General features: G+C 30.0%; 4 protein-coding genes across 4 annotated transcripts in view; 3 read left to right on the forward strand and 1 right to left on the reverse strand.

Annotated features, from left to right (window-relative positions):
- LOC113382655 (zinc finger SWIM domain-containing protein 5-like) overlaps positions 1–987 on the forward strand; it is a 1,479-nt gene extending 492 nt beyond the window's left edge. Inside the window, exons 2-4 of the mRNA XM_026620901.1 lie at positions 11–154; positions 240–430; positions 588–987. Coding sequence (XP_026476686.1) covers positions 11–154; positions 240–430; positions 588–867 — 615 coding nt within the window. The 3' untranslated portion in view covers positions 868–987. The remainder of the gene's footprint in view (positions 1–10; positions 155–239; positions 431–587) is intronic.
- A 5,497-nt stretch (positions 988–6,484) lies between these two features.
- LOC113382667 (meckelin-like) lies at positions 6,485–13,393 on the forward strand. The gene is made up of 14 exons (XM_026620909.1): positions 6,485–6,508; positions 6,565–6,759; positions 6,895–6,991; positions 7,064–7,269; positions 7,408–7,572; positions 7,747–8,040; positions 8,114–8,259; positions 8,341–8,461; positions 8,526–8,665; positions 8,786–8,866; positions 8,932–9,075; positions 9,155–9,308; positions 10,936–11,205; positions 13,313–13,393. Exons 1-14 carry the CDS (start codon positions 6,485–6,487, stop codon positions 13,391–13,393), a joined length of 2,118 nt encoding a protein of 705 aa, XP_026476694.1.
- Positions 13,394–13,401: 8 nt separating this feature from the next.
- Positions 13,402–15,583, reverse strand: LOC113376547 (probable splicing factor, arginine/serine-rich 7). Its single transcript, XM_026616506.1, has one exon. It carries the CDS (start codon positions 15,444–15,446, stop codon positions 13,551–13,553), a length of 1,896 nt encoding a protein of 631 aa, XP_026472291.1. The 5' UTR covers positions 15,447–15,583; the 3' UTR covers positions 13,402–13,550.
- Positions 15,584–16,064: 481 nt separating this feature from the next.
- On the forward strand, positions 16,065–24,205 carry LOC113363302 (cysteine and histidine-rich protein 1 homolog). The gene is given in 9 exon segments (XM_026605796.1): positions 16,065–16,417; positions 18,291–18,553; positions 19,690–19,792; positions 19,871–19,895; positions 19,898–19,954; positions 20,024–20,199; positions 23,762–23,903; positions 23,906–23,948; positions 24,046–24,205. Coding segments are annotated over 9 exon segments (1,053 nt in total). The 5' UTR covers positions 16,065–16,201; the 3' UTR covers positions 24,074–24,205.
- Positions 24,206–24,333: the final 128 nt, after the last annotated feature.

Below are 24,333 nucleotides of genomic sequence, written 5' to 3' on the forward strand. Positions count from 1 at the left end.
AGCTTACCAGATTGTAATAGACGCTGCAGCTCACATTATGACCTCCAGTCAACTGTTTACTATAGCGCGTTACATGGAACACAGGGGACATCCATTCAGGGCCTATAAACTGGCTGCACTAGCCATGAAGAATGTTCATTTAGCTTATAATCAGGTACAAATAGCTGATAACAATTTTAATTAATTTAAATTTCTTTTATGTTAAAACTGAGGTTGACGTTATTTCTATATCTTTACAGGATACACATCCAGCAATCAACGATATTCATTGGGCGTGCGCCTTATCTCATTCTTTGGGTAAAACAGAATTATCTTCTATGATACCATTGTTGGTGAAAAATGTGCAATGTGCCACCGTTCTTTCTGATATTTTGAGAAGATGTAGCATGGCGGCACCACATTGTCAACCTCCCGAAGGTAAGGGATCCAAGTATATCCTCCTCCTCGATCACATTTATTTCATGCGATCGATAATCATAGATAATCAATGTAGCAGTTTTCAGAAAAGCAATATAAAATTTATTGTTTTTATTTTCAGGCAAACATCATCATCCCCACCATCATCATCACAGCAGATCATCCTCTAGAAGTTGTACTGCCTTGAAACCTTTATCATACGACCGGCCGCCCCTACGGCAACTTCTGGACGCCGCCGTATCAGCGTACATAAACACTACGCATTCGCGATTAACTCATATTTCGCCAAGACATTATGGAGATTTCATCGATTTCTTAGGCAAAGCTCGTGATACTTTTATTTTGGCACATGATGGCCACACACAATTCCAACAACTAATTGAAAATATGAAATTGGCATACAAAGGCAAAAAGAAGCTGATGTTCCTGGTTAAAGAGAGATTTGGGTGAAACTTGAGAAGATCTTGGTGATTCTGTAATTATTATTTCATTTAATTGTTGGTATACTTTTTTCTAATAATTTATTTTATGGTTATTTGTTTGAATGTTTCTTTGATTCATGGTAATCAATCTCACACACATATTAATTCATTATTGAATTTAATTCAATAATATTTTGGATATTATCTTAACAATTTGCAAAATATTCCTTTGCAATAAATTAAATGTATGTTGTTATGTACATTTTATATTTACGTGCGTAATGTCGTTTCAATATTTTATATTGAGAAAGAATGAGAATTCCAGATTACAACGGTTTTCAAGGTTTGTTCCGGAAAATAAACTTATACAAGTACTGCAATAAGTTATGTGAATTGATAATTGTCACATTTTTTATATTAAGTTTATTAAAATAAGTAGCAAATTTTTTATGCCGCCTAATAATTAATAAGCCCGTATTTAAAACTTGTGATTTCATAGTCAAGAGTTTAATTGTATGTGTAAATAGAGAAATTTTGAACTGTGTTGAATTTGTTATAAATACTATGATCTCCGTAATATTAAGTTAGCGTAAATGTTCATGTATAATTTTACAAAGTTATTGTGATTTGTCAGTAATTTTTATTGATATTTTTCCGTTAAATAATAATTTCTCTTAGTTATTAAACGTGATAGATATAAATTCAAATGACTCATATCTAGACCACGAGTATTTCTGAATGAAAATGATAAATTGCGTTTAATTATAGTATAAATGATAATAAAAAATGACTTCCAAATGTCTTCTGTAGATAATAATACTTCTAATGAAGTTTATAAAGCGCGTATTTTTATATTGTTATCATAAATTTATTTATTTCATCTTTCATCTTTTATTTGTATATAGTTAAATTGTATTTTTTTACAATTTTTTTTAATTTTCTCATTGATCATTCCTACAGTGACATTGCTAAAGAAGAAAACATCTTGTGTTATTAAATGAAATTTTATGTATAAATAGTTGAACAGTTGAACAGTTTCTTCATATTTTTGGGAAATAGTACTTTTACGTATGGATATCCATAAGTTCATGTTTTTATTTTAAACTTTAAACTTTTAAACGTTTTAAATACTTTGAAATGTATTATACATATTTTATATGTATGCTCGCAGTTAGCTGGTTATATTTTGCAAATCCATTCTTTATATTTTGAATACTTCATATATTTAAAAAAAAATATATGTATATAATTGATTTGATGATGATTTATCAGGATGAGTGCCATCATAATAAGACAAAAATGTGAGTTCGACTTTAGCAGTTGTCATTTATATATTCTTTACCAAAGAATAATTCTACCGATTAGGATTTATTTTTATTACTTATGTAATTTTTTTATTATCTGACTGATATGATTTTTAATAAGTATGAAAATTGAATGTGATTGTATTGTATTATATAGGTATTTGTATTTGTTTAATATTACGTGACACAACAAATGAATTCAGGCTATAAGATCTCTATTATAAATATAAGTTAAACTTTTCATTATAATGCTTTATCACTACTTAAACATTGAAACTGTTAATGCATTCTATAATTTAGTTTCAATGACTTATTTTCTAGACATTATCTAGTTATAATGCAAATCATTGGTAATACGTTAAAATCCCGAACTCTTAAATTATCTGCAAAAAACAGTTTTCCTTTGTTTATAGTATAACAGCATTCATAATAAAATATTTTTGTAATAATGCATTGTGTATATTCAATATATAATCTACTTACGTTTATCCGTATTATGAAATCTAGTATTATAAAATCGAAAACAATTTTCTATAAACATTGAATGAATGGATAGAATTTTTTTATTCAAAATAAAATTTACTTATAATCCTTTATATCCCCAAATTGTATAGCTTGTAAATATAATTATATCAATCAGTACAAATTATTAAAACATGTAGTAATAGAGGTTAATCCACTATTAACGAATGAACTTAGTTGTTTTTATTCACATTTTGTTTTAAAATGTAGATTGATTATTTATATGCTAGATTCACATACCACATAATTGAGATTTAAAAATATAGCTTGTTGGTAAAATATCTTGCCGTTAATATGTTTTCTAATTTAATTGAGGTTCATAATTTTAAATATAATATTTACTTTAAAATTAGTTCTTTTATTAAGGTTTTTATGAGCCTAACTAGATTTCTCAAATTTAAAGCTTCCTTGTATATATTGACAATTTTTGAGAAAATTATGAAATTGAAGCTTAATTCTAAAGAATATACAAGCGATTATACTTGAAAATAATTATAAATATAAAAATATGTATGTATAAATTTTACCAAAACAAGCCTATAAACATACTTAAAATTAAATATAATAATAAAGTGCGAATGTTAAAAGCTTTCGAGTGTCTAGAAGCTTACAAATATATGTAGAAAATGCCAAAATAATTTTTGTAACTTATCCAAATCATCCATGCAATTTAAGGCTAGGATTGGATGACAAATTTTATTAAACTGTAGTCCTCTTAAAACACATTAATATTGTTTTATATTAAAATGTTGACTGATATTTATTCTGTTTTAATAATCAATAGGTTTGACTGATTCCTTTGATCGAAATTAAAAATTATAATCATTGCTGAAAATATAAACAGAAGAGTCATGACATATTGTATAAGTAAGTCTATTAAGATATAAGTATAACTTTCAGGACTCGAAACCAAATTTATTTATGCCTTTTTGTACTCAAGTATTTATTTCATTTGCATGTATTTAAGTTCTAAGTGATATGTTATAGTATAACGTCTTTAATAGATTCACAATTACGAATATGAATTGATGTAATATATCCAGCAATGCTCGATGTACAATCAATGAAATACTGATGATTTTATTTTTATAGTTGCCATATTATTGGATTAGTTTTGTTATTAGTGTTCATATGTTAGTTTATTTGAAATAATGATTACTCAATGTTTATGTTAATTTGTATAATGCCATTTTTTGTTTATGTTTTAATTCAATATAAAGTTTGTATAAGATATAAAGATAAAAATTCTTGTAAATATTTAAATTAATTAAAATAGTATATATGTGTGTATATAAATAAAAATATACTTAGTAGAATATATAAATAACTTGTTTTTATTTTTATCAATACTTTAAACTTACTTGATTTTTAAATAAGTTTTACTATATATATGTAGAATGGATGTTACCTTCCAAAGATAATTTGAAATGCAATGCCCAATTTTAATTATGGTAAAATCAATGAAGCATATTTATTTTTTGCATCGCTAAAGCATCTCTATTTATACTTCTGGTTTATATTGTTCGTACATGCGAGTAAAACATCAGAGGCAAATTGAGGAATAATTGTGGAACATATTATAATATTAATAGAATCTTATTTAAATATATTTTAGTATGTATACACACACATCTATATATATATATATATATATATATATATTTATATATATAATTATTTATATATGCAGACAGCCGTTTGGCCGAGCATGCTTAAAGCAATTTCACGCATAATATGCTAACATGTTGTCCCCATTCCGCATAATACGCGATTTTGGTCGAGTTTCAGAAAAATCGTCTCAACTGTAAATATGCCATATATATTATAGAAAAAATTCACTTGCACTTTGAAATTCGTACTAAATTAATTTAGTACGATCGTTGAAAAAAAGAGTATACTGTGAAAAATATGCGGACATTTTCAAAGTGCAAGTGCATTTTTTACTCAATTGAGTACAAATAGTTTCTTTATAATTATTTTCTAAGAAAAGTGCGACCCTGTATTTATTTTTATAATTTAGGAAGGCCGCCCTAGTTACATGTAAAATATATGAGACGAGCCAACCCCATCTAATTTTATTTTCATGCACAAAATATCGATCTCCATGGTTACGTATTGTTGTGCTTTTATTGTTTTGCTTAAGTATTATTATACGATGTATTACAAATGATAACAAAATAATGAATAATCAATTTTTTATTTGTTTTCTTATTCTTCTTAACATTCATTCATATGTTACAAGTGAAATATTATTGTACAGCAATAGGCAGTTATGTAAAAATGATGAATATTTCAATTCACTATCGTTTAGGTGTTTAAAATGCGATAGCAATAAGTATTTGCAACCAGCTCATAACGGTAAACTTGAACAAACATTATTTTATTCAGTATATTCGATTTTAATGATATTTATTTGAATTTTTAGGTTTATCGTGCGCATGTAACAGTTCCAGTGTGACAAAAGTATTTGTGGGATCGACTAAATGTAAATCCTGTCTGTTCTGGATGTGCTAATAGTGATCATATGATCGATGAATATAGTTTAGCATGCATTTCTTTGAATTGTCCTACAAAAATATTTATTGGAAATACAAGTCAATCCGTGACCTGCCAGAGATGCGGCAATGATGAAATTGAAGGTTAAGGTTGATTCTTTTGTATATAGTGTATTGCATTAATGAAAACAGATAATAAAAAATCTGAATATAATCTAATTCGATAGAAAATATATTGAAACTGTATTGGATGCTCTGATAATATCATGATCTGATATTACTTGTATTGTATTGATACAGATTGCTGGTTGCACACGTGTGCGGTCTGCTCTGAATATTATAAACGCAATAAAATATGACACTTGTTCTGATACATACATTTATTAATATATAACCGACACTATGCTCTTGAACTAGCTCTAAATTCGCATATGTACGCAAAATTCAATTTGAGAAAAACATTTATAATTATTTTATTTTACATCACTATTCACTAATAGGCACTTGGCAAAACCATAGTTTAATTTATCCTATTGCTATTTTCGTACCACTATTGCTATCATATTTTGAATTGTTTTATGTCATATTTAATGTATTGCATATTTTTTGTTAAATATCCTTTTTTCTCACGCCTTTATTTTGAATAATATCTTTTAGATGATATATTTATAATATTCAAAGATATCCACGGATTATTTTTAACAAAGATTATTCAAAGATATCTATCCACGGATTATTAATTATATATAATTTTAATAAAATTAATTAATTAATAATAATAATTAATTTATTATTAATTATATATTATATAATTTGCAGCTAATCGTCGAAATAAATTTATATATATATATATATATATACATATGCTTTATTTACTTTACTATATACTTTACTTTGCAACTCTTTTACGGCTCAATATAAATGTTTTCCAGTTTTTTTGCAATTCATTATATTGATTAACTTCATATTTTGATCATGCTTATGTTATTCCACGTTGATTTTTATTAGATCAAAAAATAACTATGATTATTTCATTTATATTTCAGTTTATACCTATGAAAATGGAACCTTTAGAAATAATTTGAAATGTGTCAAATGCTCCCCGGGCTTCCGACCGACAGTTGATCAGAAAAAATGTGTTCCGTGCACAACACAAATATTAATTGGAAATGAATTAAAACGTGTTTGTACTTGCCCTAATAAGACTCATATTTTTGAAGAAAACATATGCATTCCGAAAACCTTATATGGTAATCTATGGGGTGAAAATGATCACACATTTAGAAATTACTCTTACGATTCGCAAGTCATTAGGAAACATCTGATGCCGTGTTTGTTTCAGTGCAAGGTAAAATTATAACATGAATAGTTTTAATTTTATTTAAAATTGCTTTCTATTTGTAGTTGCAAATGACATCAGGCTGCCAATGCTTAGGTAATCTTTGCGCATTAAGACTTTATTCAAAATTGTGGCTACCATGTTCATTGTGGCCTCCCGAAATGCCAAATGGTATGCAGCTGCCTAAAATCATGTATGAAGAAGGAGATGCTCATGCAGAATTAAATAGACGAAAGCCTGATACTGTTTTTGGTCTACATGTATATACAAATTTAATTTATACTTAAATCAAACTATCGTCCTCTTTCTAACATTAAATAAATTTAATACATTTTCTGATGATAGTTGAATTTAAAAATAAAAACAATTCATTTATTTCAAATATTTACTTTCAGGATAAGCCTCTAAACCTGACTTTGGTTAGTTACGCTGCAAATGGTGAAAATATAACTACCCGATTTATTACTCCTGGCTGGTTGGATCCTTGTGAAGGTAACACAGATTATTAAATTATTTTTTGTAGTTGCATGTTTTAAATAAATCTCTTATCCTTCTTCTTTACAGGTAATCCGGGATATTATCAAAGTGATATATCGTTTGGAAAACCCCTCACATCCAAATGTCGCGTCACTATGCATCACCTATTCAAAAATGTAGAAGCAGGTGTACTTCATGAATTATATCTTAATTATAAAGATCCAAGTAGTGATTTAGATTACATGCTACCCGTGCCTGTGTTAATTGAAAATATGGGTCACACATATGATGAGGTATTATTAAAACTTAAAATATGTTTCATAAAGTTATATAAATGCGAACTACTCTAAAAGAGAATTTTTACAGTCTCATAGATTTTGAACAAATTTGTTTTAAATATACGGTGTTTTCAAATTAGTGTTTTATTCCAGAATGAGGATTCGTCCAATTGGATATTAGTGCGTAGATTCTTCTTAACCGATTCTTATCCACAACGCCGATACCACACTGGCTTAGTTCGATATGCATCTTCTCTCATCTTGCTAGTTAAACTACGTACTGATGCTCCTGGAAAAATCTACACTCCAGTTTTATTGGTAAATTACAAAATAAAAGAATGGAAACCTGATGAGTTTGTAAATATACATTCGGAGATTAGATACACAAGCAGTTGGAGCTTAATAACATCCATATATGTCAGTAGTATAATATATTATACAGTATACTGTAGACCAATTAATTAAATCTATTAAATGCATAATATTTTTTAGGCAATGCTTTTGACCCTGTCTACTTTGGCAATATTCTGGTCTGCTATAGTAGCGTGGTCTTATTCACGACGTTCTGGACTTCCCGTGTTCAATATATATGGGTTTATAAGGTTCTTTCTAGTTTTATGCGGTAAGATATCAGATGCCCTGCTACTTTCTGCATTGTTATGTGGAGTTATGGCCAGAATGTTGTACTTTACTTTGCAATCATCAACTGCAATGTCAATTGTATCCAGGAACGACGAAGAAGAATATTTAATAAAGGCATTTTTAATTGTTGCACTAGCATTAAAGGTAAACATTGAAATAATTACATGTTAAATTTATGATCTTTTTTGTATATAAATACGATCACTTGATTATGCAGATCATAGAAGTGATTCAAATATTACACCATCAGTTAACTATAGATATATTTCTAATTGATTGGGAAAAACCAAGAGCAATGAATTGTTTACCAAGATCAATATCCAACACAACGGGCACAAATCGAGAAACAACTGATGACATCACGTAATTGTTGGAAAAACATTTTGCATTAAATAATTAGCAGAAGTTTGAATTATTACTTCAATAATTGCTTAATGATTTCAGACCACCACCACCTATAAGCGTTTGGCGAAGTTATTTAGTCGCGAACGAGTGGAATGAGCTCCAAGTCTTCCGCAAAGTCCATGGTCTCGGGCATGCTTTGCTTGTTGCTATAATTGCCGAAGTAACTACATTAAAAATAATTTACTATGTAGTTATTGAAAATGCATAAAAATGATTTTTTTCAGATTTTAGGGTTATCCCATAATAATTTATCGCAGACTGATTTATTAGGATTTTCGGTCTTATTATACTTATCTTTATATTTTTTACAAATGCTGCTGAGGTTAGGCATTTATGAAAGATACATGAATGCTGGATTAGTTGGGTAAGCATAATAATCTAATTTTCTAGATGAAATCCTTTGATGTCTAATTTTCATAATCACTGATTTTGAATCAAGTGTTCTGATATTCATTATATTACAATATTTGCTGTATGATTACAGATTTGTAGATTTATGCAGCCTAGCTAATATATCAATGTTGATTGTTTCTTTGGATCAATTTGGTTATTATATACATGGAAGGTATGAAATTAAACATTGTACAAAAAACGAAATTTAAAAACAAACTAGTTATCCACTTATTTTAGATCTCCTTATGGATTTGCCGATACAGATATGCGAAGTATGCTACTACAATTGCAAAGGGAAGAGCAAGGTCTTTGTGGAACAAGAGGTTTATTGAAAGACTCGACGCAGCAAACTTTTACTGCTCGCTTGCCATCAGCTTTGAGGTAAATTCACTCATGATTCACATTGCGGTGTACGATTAAATAAATTAATAAATTTTAAAATATATTTTTGCATATACAGAGCTTATTATCGTAAAATGACATTTCCTTTGACGGAGCAAGGGAGGTATGGAAGAGCTACTGGCACCAGAGCGATGTCCGATTCCGAACGAATTGAAAAATGCGTGCAAGCTTATAGGAATATCAATAGATTTCTGGCTTCATTTATAGATCATGTAAGACAATCATTATTACCCAAAATATATACGAAAAAAAGTTATATCTATTACACATGGACGTATAAGGTTTTTCAGATAGTGAAAGATAAGAAAGACATAACAAAAACAAACGAGTACTTTCTCACATTTGTGCTATTATAAGATTTTTTATTCGCTTTATTTGTTGAAAATTTCTCAATGTATATGTTTCGTTTTGAAATATTTGAAGTTGAGCCAAAACCAGACTTGAAATGTTTGCAGTTTTAAAAAAGTAATTTTTCTACATTTTTAACTTCCCGTAAGGTAACTGTAATGGGCCGAAAATCGAAATTGAATATTTTTACATTTCTCGACGTTTTGAAGGTTTCTGAACATTTTGGCATACCTCAGAAAAATGGATGTGTGTGTTTATGTATGTATGGATACAAATTTTCAGTCACGTTTTTGGGCGCACGGATCAACCGATTTCAATGGTTCAAAAAACATTCGATTCCTATTGATAGGGAGATGAGCTGATTAGTTTTTGGTAAAGGCAGGTCCGGCAGTAACGGAGCATCCGATTTGAATGATCTAAAAAACATTCAATTAGTAATGATTGGGAGAAGTGTTTATTAGCTTTTGGCAAAGACAGACCCGGCCATTTCGAAGATACGGAGCTAAATGTGTAAAAAATGGCAGTTTTTGAGAGAACTAAGCGTCCGATTTAAATGATTCAAAGAACTTTCTGCTTGTCTTAACAAAATAATTGATTTTGGAAAAAAAATTTTGTTTCAACTTTTTTTTTCAAAAGAAATTTCATTTTGTATATCGAAAATAATTCAGATTTTATTTTTAATTCTGACTATAGTTCTAATATACTTTAAACAAATAATTTCAACTTTGCAATTCAGTTTATATAATTCTTATAAATATTAGACCATATTTATAATAATCTATTTGAAAACATTCAGTATTCCTCGAACATTTCGTTACGGTACGGGAAGTTCCAGCAATTTGCCTTAAGGCACGATGCCATACTCCCCACTAGTTTTCCTTACTATTGGATGGATGCCTGAAAATATTTCATCATCTTTCACCATGTGAAAAACCTTATACATCATGCATATTAATTATATAACACATCACTATAAATTAGTAGTATATTATATGCAAAATGAGTTTGAATATTGGATATATAGATGATTTAATAAGTGAATATCTGGTTGCATATATTACGCTTATTATGTTCTTGTTATCGGCAAATAGAAGTCAGTGGTATTTATAAAGTAATTTAAATAATTCTGAATTCTGTGAATAAAAAATGCTACGAAGTAGGAAAAATTAGTATAGAAATTTTTATTCAAATATGAGGTTTATTAAAATTATTGTAGCACTTTATTTATTAAATAACAGAACTCCAACAATTAAGTTTGACAAATTTTTATGCAGATTACTTATAGAACGTTAGTCACGTTATTTTCGGTAAATATTGTTGATTTATCTTAGAATTTTATGTACTGAAAATTAGTACCAGTTTGAGTTCAGATTTATCAGTTTTATCATATTAAACCATGATATTCGCTTCCTGAATCATTATTCGATATTATGACGCTTTGCGACAAAAAAAACTCGCATTGACCGACGGTAGTGTCGCGTGCGGCCGCAGGCGTTACGGGACCTGGACTACGAGGTACGCGAACGAGGCCCAGTCGAACGTTTACTAGACGCCGAGAGCACTGTAATAGCAGGCACCGTCGATGGACCACCGAAAATAGGAGGCGTATTTTATCCTGATGGCGGTCATGCATTCGATGCTGTCCTTTGGTACGGCCAGGAATGGACTTGGGCTACCGTTGAGCTACTGATGTTCCTTGTGACGCTGATTGGATGTGAAAATGTAGCAGTGTCTTCAGTGACAGTCGCTATTATTATTCAAGTGAGTTTGTAGAATTAATTACATTATCCAATAAATTATGAAGGTAAAAATAAATAGTACTTGTGACATTCAAACTGCAGAAACAATAGGAACTAATTAAATAATATTCAAATATAATTTTTTTTATAATTACAACATTTATAATTGTCAGAACTTTTTTAAAATTGTTCTAATGTTTAACTTCCCGAAGGAGAAGTTTATGTTTTCATCAAAAAATCCGAATCGCTAATTTTATGTTTTCTCGACGTTTCGAGCCATTCTGAATCGAATGAGACCAAATTTGGAAAAAGTATGTGTGTGTGTGCGTGTGTGTGTGTGTATGTGTGTGTGTGTGTGTGTGTGAACAGATTTTTTGCCGTAAATCGACGTTTTCTCCAAAACGGTTGGACCGATTTCAAAAATTTAAAAGCCATTTGATGTATCTCGATGAGGACTATCGTCTCTGAGTTTTGTGCGGCGATCGGCCGGGCCGTTTCTTTGTAAATTGTAGAAAAGTGAAAAATTTTTCGTCCACGTTTTAGCCCGCAATTCTGAATCGATTCTGAAAATTCAAAAACCGTTCGATAGATATTGGTTGGGAATCGTGCTGATTAGTTTTTGGTAAAGATCGGCCGGGCCGTTTTCTTGTAATAAAGTTTTTTAAAAAAAAATTTTGACGATTTTTATGATTATTATTTTGACGAAAGATACCATAGTTTACCTACGACAACTGGTTCAGCTTTAAAAATTCGTCAAAGTTTGCAAAAATCAGTATGTTCTTTTTGGCATTTGTCAAAATTAGACTTTTGATCGACGTTTTCTCAAAAACGCCTGAACAGATTTTAGAAATTTAAAAGCCATTTGATGTATTTCGGTGAGGACTATCGTTTGTCAGTTTTGTGCAACGATCTGCCAAGCCGTTTCTTCGTAATTTGAAAAAAAGTGTTGAACTTTTCATCCACATTTAAGCTCATCCTACCGAACCGATTTTAAAAAATCAAAAACTGTTCGAAAGATATTAGTTGGGAATGATACTGATTAGTTTTAGGTGAAAATCTACCGAGCCGTTTTCTTGTAATTAACTGTTGAAAAAAAGTGTTAAATTTTCGTCCACATTTAAGCTCATCCTACCAAACCGATTTTAAAAAATCAAAAACTGTTCGAAAGATATCATTTGGGAATGATGCTGATTAATTTTAGGTGAAAATCTACCGAGCCGTTTTCTTGTAATTAACTGTTGAAAAAAAGTGTTAAATTTTCGTCCACATTTAAGCTCATCCTACCGAACCGATTTTGAAAAATCAAAAACTGTTCGAAAGATATCATTTGGGAATGATGCTGATTAATTCTAGGTGAAAATCTACCGAGCCGTTTTCTTGTAATTAAATGTTGAAAAAAAGTGTTAAATTTTCGTCCACATTTAAGCTCATCCTACCGAACCGATTTTGAAAAATCAAAAACTGTTCGAAGATATCATTTGGGAATGATGCTGATTAATTTTAGGTGAAAATCTACCGAGCCGTTTTCTTGTAATTAAATGTTGTTAAAAGTGTTAAATTTTCGTCCACATTTAAGCTCATCCTACCGAACCGATTTTGAAAAATCAAAAACTGTTCGAAAGATATCATTTGGGAATGATGCTGATTAATTCTAGGTGAAAATCTACCGAGCCGTTTTCTTGTAATTAAATGTTGAAAAAAAGTGTTAAATTTTCATCCACATTTAAGCTCATCCTACCGAACCGATTTTGAAAAATCAAAAACTGTTCGAAAGATATTAGATGGGAATAGTACTGATTAATTTTAGGTGAAAATCTACCGAGCGGTTTTCTTATAATTAACTGTTAAAAAAAAATTTAAGCCGTTTTTCATGGAACTTTTTTTGGCGATATACATCATGGTCTTATAGAACTTACTGTAATATTACGGCCTTACAACAAGTAGTTTAATTTTAAAAATTCGTCAAACTTTGCTAAAATTATTATCGTTTTTTTTAAAGTAGGATTGATGAAGTATATTATTTACACATTTTTTTGATCAAGTCGATTATTTACACATATCGGGAAGTTCATGTAATTTGCCTCAAGGCTAAATACCAACCCAACTAGTTTATATATTTTCTATTACAGATTCTCGCTTTGGTTACAAAATCACTTGCTAAGAGGAACCTGGCTGAAAAAACATTAATAGACAAAAGATTCTTGATCTAAACACAAGCTGAAAAAATTAAATTACCTTTTATTTTCTATCGGCATTTACAACTATTGAGAAATACATAAAAAATACATGAAATTGAATATGAAAATTATAAATTATTATTTTCTCAAATTATGTAAGCCATATAATTAATTAGTTTTTCAATAAAAGTTATGGAGAATTTGAAATATCCATATTATCAGATTTATCAGGTGAGTGTTCCCTTTCAGCAGACTCCATACTAGAACCTCTATCCGAAGCATACTTTTCTTTTAAGCTCTTGCTTTTTGATCTGATATCTCTAAGTTCTTCATCACCATAGCACTTTGAACTTCCATTTTTAGTAGTTTTTCGATCTCTTCTTCCGTCTTCAAAAACATCATCAAAGCCCTTTTCTTCTTCATCATAGTTTCTTGCTACTCTTGATTCATCTTTCTCAGAATGTTTAGACCTTTTTCTCGATTCTTTTGGAGTGCGACTTCTTCTCCTAGAAGATTTTGATGGGGTCTTTGACCTTTTTCTATCTCGTGATTTACTTCTCTTTCTATCCCTTGACTTTGATCTTGATCTACGAGATGATTTCTTTTCTTTCCTTTCATCCTTCTTACGATCTCTATCTCTATGTTTATCTTTATCATATCTCGAAGATTTTCCTCTTGATTTGGAACGTGATCTATGCGAAGCACGAGAACCTTTAGACATAGATCGACGTTTCCTGTCTCTTGAACGTGATCTTCGGGATCTAGAATGGCTTCTTTTTGTTCTTGATCGTGAACGTTTAGTTCTTGATCGAGATCTTCGTTTTGATGGTGATCGAGATTTTTTTATAGGTGATTTTCTGGACCGTGAGACCGATCTTTTAGAGCGCGAAGATGATCTTTTAGAACGAGTAGGAGATTGTTTGGAGTGTGAAGGAGACCTTTTCGTCAATGATGATGACCTTTTAGAGCGAGAAGAAGATCTTTTCGATGGTGATGCGGACCTTTTCGACCTTGAGGTGGACCGTTTTGAGCGCGAAATAGATCTCTTTGACCGAGAGCGAGATCGTTTTGTTCTAGAACGAGATCTTTTTGTTCTAGATCTAGATCTTCTAGATTTGGTTTTAGATCTAGATCGCCTTTTTGATCTGGAGCGACGTCTGGATCGTGATCTGGAACGTCTTCTAGATCTTTCCCTAGAACGAGATCTTGATCGATGCCTAGAACTTGATTTATCTTTAGAAAGCATGCCTATTACAGGATCAATAGCAGCTGAAATTAAACTTTGTGCTTCTTTTACTCTACACATAGCTTCCTCGATTTCTCTTTGAGCTGCTTCATTGCTTTTAGTTTCCGGTTTTATAATTGCTTGAGACGAATGATAAACTTTAACAGTCTTTCCGTTTAGTTGAGTACCATGTAGTTTTAAAGCAGCCACAACTGATTCTTGTTCAGAGTACTCTATCAATGCATATTTTTCTAACACATTATCACGAATACACATTCGCACATATTTAATTTCACCAGCCGCTGAAAAATGTTTTATTATCTTATCTGACTTAATGCTGGGGTCCAACTCCATTGCCAAAACTGTTCGACGAATTTCTTCTACTTTTCGCGGGTCATAACCTCCTGGTAGAGGTGGATAGTTGGGCAAACCATTCTCCTCCAGTCTAGGATCCGTAGTCTGAATGATCTGCTGTAATCCATAACCCTCAACCGTGTTCACAACATGTGAAGGTAACTTAGGTTCTAATGGTTGAAGTCCTGGTACAATAGTGCCATTGCTGGACATCTCTAAGGCCTTCATTTCATCTGGAATATCTCCATTCGGCATCGGTATAACAATTAATGCGCGATCAATGAATACTGTATTAGTTAAATGCTGTGCTACTCCCACACATGAACTGTCGTGATATTTTACATAACAAATTCTTGACTGAACTGGACATGATACATCACGTATTGTAGGATATAATCTAATATCATCAATTTTGCCTAGATAACCAAAAAGTGTTTGCATCTGGTCTTTGGTCGCCTGAGGTGCGATATTTGTCACTTGGACAACCCGAGTATGTCCAATAGCCATGTTTACTATAGTAATTAACCTCAGGGTAGAATACACACTTTACGTGCTTTAGAAAACCATTATTCACTAATTGAAGTTTCAAACTGACATTGCATTATACATAAGGCCTAGTAAGAAGCGCACATAAATCCGACTGCGGCTAGATCGGTCTCGTCACAAGATGGCCAACATTGAGAAATAATTTTAAATTGAAAAATATTTAAATATAAAATATTTGAATATATATATATATATATATATATATATATATATATATCAATAAATATTTAGTTTTATAAAATAATGTTTCTCTATATAATAGTTATTTCAAAAAAGTGATTGTCACATGGTTTTAGGAATTTATATTCGATTCGAATTAACTTTTATAATCTTTAGAGAATACCATTAAAAAATGACTAATGCTTATTTTACCTTCAATTATCTATTGTGTTATGTGATAAACATTTCATAATATTTAATTTAATACTCTTTCTTTACAGTTTACACTTTTATTTAATACAACAGCTGTCACCCAACTTACATTGGCACTACTGTTGTAATCAATTGTAATTGAGGATAAGTGGCGCTGATGTCGACATTGCTTATGTTGACGTAAGTCGCGTCTGTGTTAGAGAAGTAATTTATGAGTATTACGTGTGACGGGTCGCATAACAGCTTTTCATTTGTTGTACAAATTTGTTAATATAGAAGTTTGTTCTATTGTTTATATTTCTGACACGACCTTTTAGTTAGAGCTTACATCTTATTAAATTATAATGTCCGAACGCGAAATTGAAGCCGCCTCTACGAGTGGCGAGCCCGAAATAATTTCGGAAAATGTTGAAAAGCTCTCAGATTCCTGTGAACCTGAGAGAAAAAAGCGTAAAATAACAACAAAGAATGACGAAAAGAACGATAAATTAGAGAGTAGATTGGGTGGGATTTTATGTTGCGCGGTGTGTTTGGATCTCCCAAAAGCTGCTGTTTATCAAGTAAGTACTTATCAGCTGATTTTGACGTATACCCATGTAGTATTCACGTAGATATTTAAACCCTCGATATTATCAACATTTGAATATGAATATACAAATATAATGACTGAAATATATTACTATTGTTTATATGTAATTATATCTAAAAACATTTTTGACGGATGTCATGTTCAATAACTCATTGTCAAAGAAACTGCGTAGTTAGTACGATAACATCAAAATGGAGGCCATTATGTAACACTAAATCTATAAAATGTACTATATAAAGTAAAATCAAATTTCTAGGCATTTATCATTTTTATTACTATTAATTGTTACGGAATGAAATGTAATTTTGTATTTTAAGTAAAGAATTAGACTATTTATTATGAAAGAAGTGTAAAATTAGACTATTTATTATTTTGAGTCAAGATTGTACTAATAGTTCTAGTTTTATGTCATTTTGATATTTACTTATTATGATTTTCAATAACAATATGAATTAATCAATGAAGTGTATATTGTATCGATGATTTGAAAATTTTCTTCGAATGAGAGATGTATTCACTATATAATAGTAATTTAATTAATCTGCAATGATTGTATGTTTATTATTTATACATTATGACGTGTATCGCATAGGGGTCCAATTATATTAAGATTATTGTAATTAACTAATATAAATAAACATATTTTATTGAAAATATATGTTGCTGTTTGACTGTTTCAACGCTCTTGACTCTTTCAGTTCTTTATAGTTTTGTGAATATTTCGTTTTTTATTTATATATATATTAATGTATAAGTATTACTTATGCGCAATGTATGAATTATTTTTATCCGTGTGATTATATCTTCAGAGAATCGTAACATCGTGTGAGGTTTCCAGTAAGTATAATAAGTGTACGCTTGTTAATAAAAAGAATTATATTATATTGATTACCACACCAAAAATTTCCTGTTCCTGCATATTATTTCATTTTATTTAAATGTATCCTATTGTATATTATTAATTTATCATTTCAGGAAGATTCGGGTTTGCGAAAATATATTTCACATATTTCTTTCTTCTTTTAAGAACTAACTACGTTCTATTTTTTTTTTGTAAATTTTGCGAATGTTTACTTAATAGTGAATAATTTAGAGTGCAAAATTTATCATTGTTAAAAATGTTTCGATTGAAAATTCGATAATATTTTTAACATTCTTTATTTATAATAGAATGTTAGTTATACTTATAAGAATTGTTTTATATAATGATTTATGCTGAAGTAAAATAATGTGCATTTCAATGTAAATTTTAAATCAATATTTAACGATTGACATTGTTTTTTGCTTCCAGGTGTTCTATTAGGTGCGGTGGCATTAGTGGTAAATTTAATTGAAATGCAGTTTTTAAATGATATTTTTCCATAGATGTTTATTATTTTATATTGTAGTAGTAGTAGTTTGTTTTATTTGACAGAGATAGTATATAATATAAATTAAATAAATCGGTTTAATTATTATTTATTTGCAGATCATAGGAAAGTTGAGATCATTAAACTAGCTGATTGTTTTTCTTATATTTATTGATGTTTACGAAGAATTAATAATGTTAATTTTTAAAGTTAAAGATGTATTTTCAATAATTTCACAAATAAATATGAATCTATTCTTGCCATTTCATTGCATTTATACATATTTATTCAACAACAACTATGTCCTAACGACGTAGATGTTTTGGTTAAAATATGTCTGATGTATTGAAATGTGCCGAGTATTTGTCACTGAATTTAAAGAGCGATTTTCGAATATTCACCAAAATTTTGAACGAAAAAAAAACGATTCTTGTAAATAATCACATTCGACATGTTTTGTCTCTTTATCGTTGTCTGTATATGCTCGTGTTTCAGTGCACGAATGGCCATCTGATGTGTGCTGGTTGTTTCACACACGTGCTTGCAGATGCACGCCTTCGTGACGAGATCGCAACATGTCCAAATTGTCGTGTCGAATTCAGCAAGAACTCGGCCTCACGTAATTTGGCAGTCGAGAAAGCAGTATCAGAATTGCCCAGCGACTGCCAATTCTGCGCGCGGGCGTTTCCCAGGAATACTCTTGAGAGACATGAGGAAGCCGAATGCGAAGAACGCTTAACAGGGTGCAAGTACAGCCGGTGAGATTTATTCTTATAAATCGTCTGATCTGTTGCTAACTGGGATAACTTTAAAAACTAGCTGTAAGTGGAATTCTGCCTTAAGGCAATTAAGGCATCGTGCCTTAAGGCAAATTGCTGGAACTTTCCGTACCAAAAATTATTATTTTTTAAAAACAATTAACATTTTTGAAAAAAAATTACTTCGAAAAAACAAGATTTTTGACAAACAATTAGACAAAATTGTTTTTAATTATTTTTTTTGAAAAAAAAAATGTTTTCTTTATTTTGACATATTTTGAAAGATCTAAACTTTTTTTCAAAGCAATCGTACTGCTTTAACTGCATAAAGACGAAATATCAAACCGCGTAAGCGCCGTGTCGACGTCTAACGCGTAAACATTGGCACGGAACCCATAGGAATGTAAACCAGATTTATACTTATTGTTAAAATCTCTAAAAATTATCTGATAATTAGATGTGCATATGTCTAGTGATTATTTTTGACCGCCAAATGGCATTTTTTTTTACTTTTTTCATTAGATCTCCAAAACCGCTAGACCTGCCTTCATGAAAATTTGATCGGTTCTTCACCTTGTCAATACAAGTAATGTTTTTTGAATTATTAAAATCGGACGCTCCGTTCTCTTAAAAACTGAGTTACCGTTTTTGGCACTTTTTGCCTCGTATCTTCGGAATGGCTAGACCTGCCTTCGCGAAAAACTAATCAGCACGTCTCCTTATAAATACGAATCGAATGTTTTTTGAATTATTCAAATCGGTTGATCGGTGTTCCCGAAATCGTCGACGAAAATTTGTATCCGCACGTACACACACACACACACACACACACACACACATATATACATCCATTTTTTCTAAGGTATGCCAAAATATTCAGAAACCTTTGGATCGTCGAGAAATGCAAAAATTTTCATTTTCGATTTTTTGCGATTACTATAACTTGCCCTACGGGAAGTTAAAAATTTGCATCCTTCTAATGTATTGATTATTTTTCGTACTATATTTCTACATTCATTTAGTTAGGACCAAATTCTAACATCGAAATATACGACGCCGTTGCGTCACCGCTCCGAATTTAGAAACCATTAATTTAAATGCATTTATATCATGTGATTTTTTCCATAAATGATCAGTATCGGGTGCCCATGGAGAGGACCAGTCCATGAAATGGGATCACATGAAATGATTTGCGTTCACCCACACAAATCAGGCGCTGAGGTCATGCAAGCACTTGAGGTTTGGTTTATAGAATTTGATATCATTATTTATCAATAATAGAAATTCTTAATATCTTAATTACTTTTACGAACTTAGGTTATGGATCAAAAAACACAGGAAGAAAAAAGTTGTACGATCAGATATTTGATCTTCTATCTTACGAAAAGATAATCTTTAGTGGTAAGAACAATCAGTTCAGTTATTTTGTTTGGATATTGTTTAAATTTATATGATTTTTTTGTATCACAGACTTGCAAATGAAGCCATATCGCACAGATGAATTTGTTCATAAACTCTTTTACGAAACTTCCCGATTTTCGGCCTTCAACAATCAGTGGGTCGTCAAAGCGCACATCAATAATTGCCAGAGAGATCCCACACAGAGCTCGGAACGTGATATTACATACCAGGTACCCATAAAATATATTTTTTTATTAACATTTTTATTTTTATCAGCAATCAGAATACAATATTCTATTAGCTCTTACTTTTAATTCATTCGCTCGCACACATACACTCTCACTTATAAAAAAAAATTGTGCAAAATTTTAATTTAGGAATATGTAGTTGTCACTCCAATGAGTGATTCACCAATTCTGCTTACTTCTCGAAAGATTATGATAAATAATGATAATTATTTATTATATTTATATATTAATAAGTATGAATATTCTTATTTAGAAACTTTTTCTAAATTATTCTTGAAACTGGTGTCTCAGGAAGTTGAACGACAACGTAATAAGCGTTTTGTCATTACGCACAGTGGTGTTGTTGAGCCGAAACGCGCCGGAACATCATTCTGACACTTCTTTTTTTGGACCGAAACGCGTTCCGGAACTATGATTGATCAAAACTTTTTTTTCTATTTTTTGATAAATTTATATGTATTAATATAAACAAGGAACTCGTACTATTATGTACACAAATACTATTACTCATTCACGTACTACATTATATTTACAAACACTGTTATATACTCTCGTACTATTATGTACGCAAATACTATTACTCCTTCACGTACTACATTATATTCATAAACACTGTTATATACTCCCGTACTATTATGTACGCAAATACTATTACTCATTTACGTACTACATTATATTTACAAACACTGTTATATAATCTCGTACTATTATGTACGCAAATACTATTACTCATTACAATTATTATTACAAACACTGTTATATACTCTCGTACGATTATAATACTATTACTCATTCACGTACTTTACTATTATATTAACAAACACTGTTATATACTCTCGTACGATTATGTACGCAAATACTATTACTCATTCACGTACTACATTATTTTTACAAACACTGTTATATACTCTCGTACTACTATGTACGCAAATACTATTACTCATTCACGTACTATATTATATTTACAAACACTGTTATATACTCTCGTACTATTATGTACGCAAATACTATTACTCATTCACGTACTATATTATATTTACAAACACTGTTATATACTCTCGTACGATTATAATACTATTACTCATTCACGTACTACATTATTTTTACAAACACTGTTATATACTCTCGTACGATTATGTACGCAAATACTATTACTCATTCACGTACTATTATATTTACAAACACTGTTATATACTCTCGTACTATTATGTACACAAATACTATCACTCATTCACGTACTATAATATTTACAAACACTGTTATTACTCTCGTACTATTATGTACGCAAATACTATTACTCATTCACGTACTACATTATATTTACAAACACTGTTATAAACTCTCGTACTATTACGTACGCAAATACTATTACTCATTCACGTACTACATTATTTTTACAAACACTGTTATATTCTTGTACGATTATGTACGCAAATACTATTACTCATTCTCATACTATATTATATTTACAAACACTGTTATATACTCTCGTACGATTATGTACGCAAGTACTATTACTCATTACGTATTACATTATATTTACAAACACTGTTATATACTCTCGTACTATTATGTACGCAAATACTATTACTCATTCAGGTACTATATTATATTCACAAACACTGTTATATATTCTCGTACGATTATGTACGCAAATACTATTACTCATTCGCGTACTACATTATATTTACAAACACTGTTATATACTCTCGTACTATTATGTATGAAAATACTATTACTCATTCACGTACTATATTATATTTACAAACACTGTTATATACTCTCGTACGATTAGGTACGCAAATACTATTACTCATTCAGGTACTATATTATATTTACAAACACTGTTATATACTCTCGTACGATTATGTACGCAAATACTATTACTCATTCGCGTACTACATTATATTTACAAACACTGTTATATACTCTCGTACTATTCACGTACTATATTATATTTACAAACACTGTTATATACTCTCGTACTATTATGTACGCAAATACTATTACTCATTCACTTACTATATTATTTTACAAATACTATTATATACTCTCGTACGATTAGGTACGCAAATACTATTACTCATTCACGCACTACATTATATTTACAAACACTGTTATATACTCTCGTACTATTATGTACGCAAATACTATTACTCATTCACGTTCTATATTATATTTACAAACACTGTTATATACTCTCGTACTATTATGTACGCAAACACTATTACTCATTCACTTACTATATTATAGTTACAAACACTATTATATACTCTCGTACGATTATTTACGCAAATACTATTACTCATTCAAGTACTACATTATATTTACAAACACTGTTATATACTCTCGTACTATTATGTACGCAAATACTATTACTCATTCACGTACTATATTATATTTACAAACACTGTTATATACTCTCGTACTATTATGTACGCAAATACTATTACTCATTCACTTACTATATTATAGTTACAAATACTATTATATACTCTCGTACGATTAGGTACGCAAATACTATTACTCATTCACGCACTACATTATATTTACAAACACTGTTATATACTCTCGTACTATTATGTACGCAAATACTATTACTCATTCACGTTCTATATTATATTTACAAACACTGTTATATACTCTCGTACTATTATGTACGCAAACACTATTACTCATTCACTTACTATATTATAGTTACAAACACTATTATATACTCTCGTACGATTATTTACGCAAATACTATTACTCATTCACGTACTATATTATATTTACAAACACTGTTATATACTCTCGTACTATTATGTACGCAAACACTATTACTCATTCACTTACTATATTATAGTTACAAACACTATTATATACTCTCGTACGATTATTTACGCAAATACTATTACTCATTCAAGTACTACATTATATTTACAAACACTGTTATATACTCTCGTACTATTATGTACGCAAATACTATTACTCATTCACGTACTATATTATATTTACAAACACTGTTATATACTCTCGTACTATTATGTACGCAAATACTATTACTCATTCACGTACTACATTATATTCACAAACACTGTTATATACTCTCGTACTATTATGTACACAAATACTATTACTCATTCACGTACTATTATATTTACAAACACTATTATATACTCTCGTACTATTATGTACACAAATACTATTACTCATTCTCGTACTATTATATTTACAATCACTGTTATATACTCTCGTACTATTATGTACACAAATACTATTACTCATTCACGTACTATTATACTCGTTTTTCCGAACCATGAACCGGAGTCCGGAACTTTTATTCTACTGAAATGGAACTCGAGCAGAACGGAAACAAACCGTTCCGGTTAAAAAATTTAAGCGTTCCGGTTAAAAAATATTAGCACAACACTACTGATTATACCAATATATAGTTTGTCATTCAGGTCGACAATTTTTGTGACATATTTTATTGTGTTCCCGATAACTTGTATAGTATTTACAATTCTTATCTCAATATTTAATCACTGACTTGATTTTAACAGCTGGTTCTGAAAACAAAATAACATATCCGATCAGTGTGCATTACTTTGTTTTACGAGGTCCTTTCGGCGATATGAAAGCTTTTCCAAGGATACATCATCACGATTTTACTGAGGAAGATAATGAAAGTGAATACATGCCATTGCCTTTAGAGGATACTATGAGTGCAATCGGCTGCTCGCAGGAAAAGCTATAAATTTCAGGTGAGAAAATACGTTTTTTTTCTAGATACGACTATATATATATATATGTAATATATATATATATAATTATCATTTACTAATATTGGTTGTTTCATAGGCTCATTATGTTTATGGTGTCGAAGTAATACCGAATATCGAATACCGAAAAATAAAGTGATTACTTCAATGTTTGAGAGCGAATCAAGACTATAATTTTGTATTAGGCATAAATTTATCTAATTTTTCGATTTATTATAAATAGAGTATGATCTCGCACGCGCACATGCTTATATTAAAAAATAAATAATGAATTAACTATTACATTTTATGTATGTAATTCTTATAGTTGAACTATTTATTTTATTCAAAAAAAGACAAAACGATTTAGTGTAATTTATCAACATTT

This window comes from Ctenocephalides felis, unplaced genomic scaffold, assembly GCF_003426905.1.
Source record: "Ctenocephalides felis isolate EL2017-DRISC unplaced genomic scaffold, ASM342690v1 CF-g0.4_SCAFFOLD_00845, whole genome shotgun sequence".
NCBI classification, from domain to species: domain Eukaryota; kingdom Metazoa; phylum Arthropoda; class Insecta; order Siphonaptera; family Pulicidae; genus Ctenocephalides; species Ctenocephalides felis.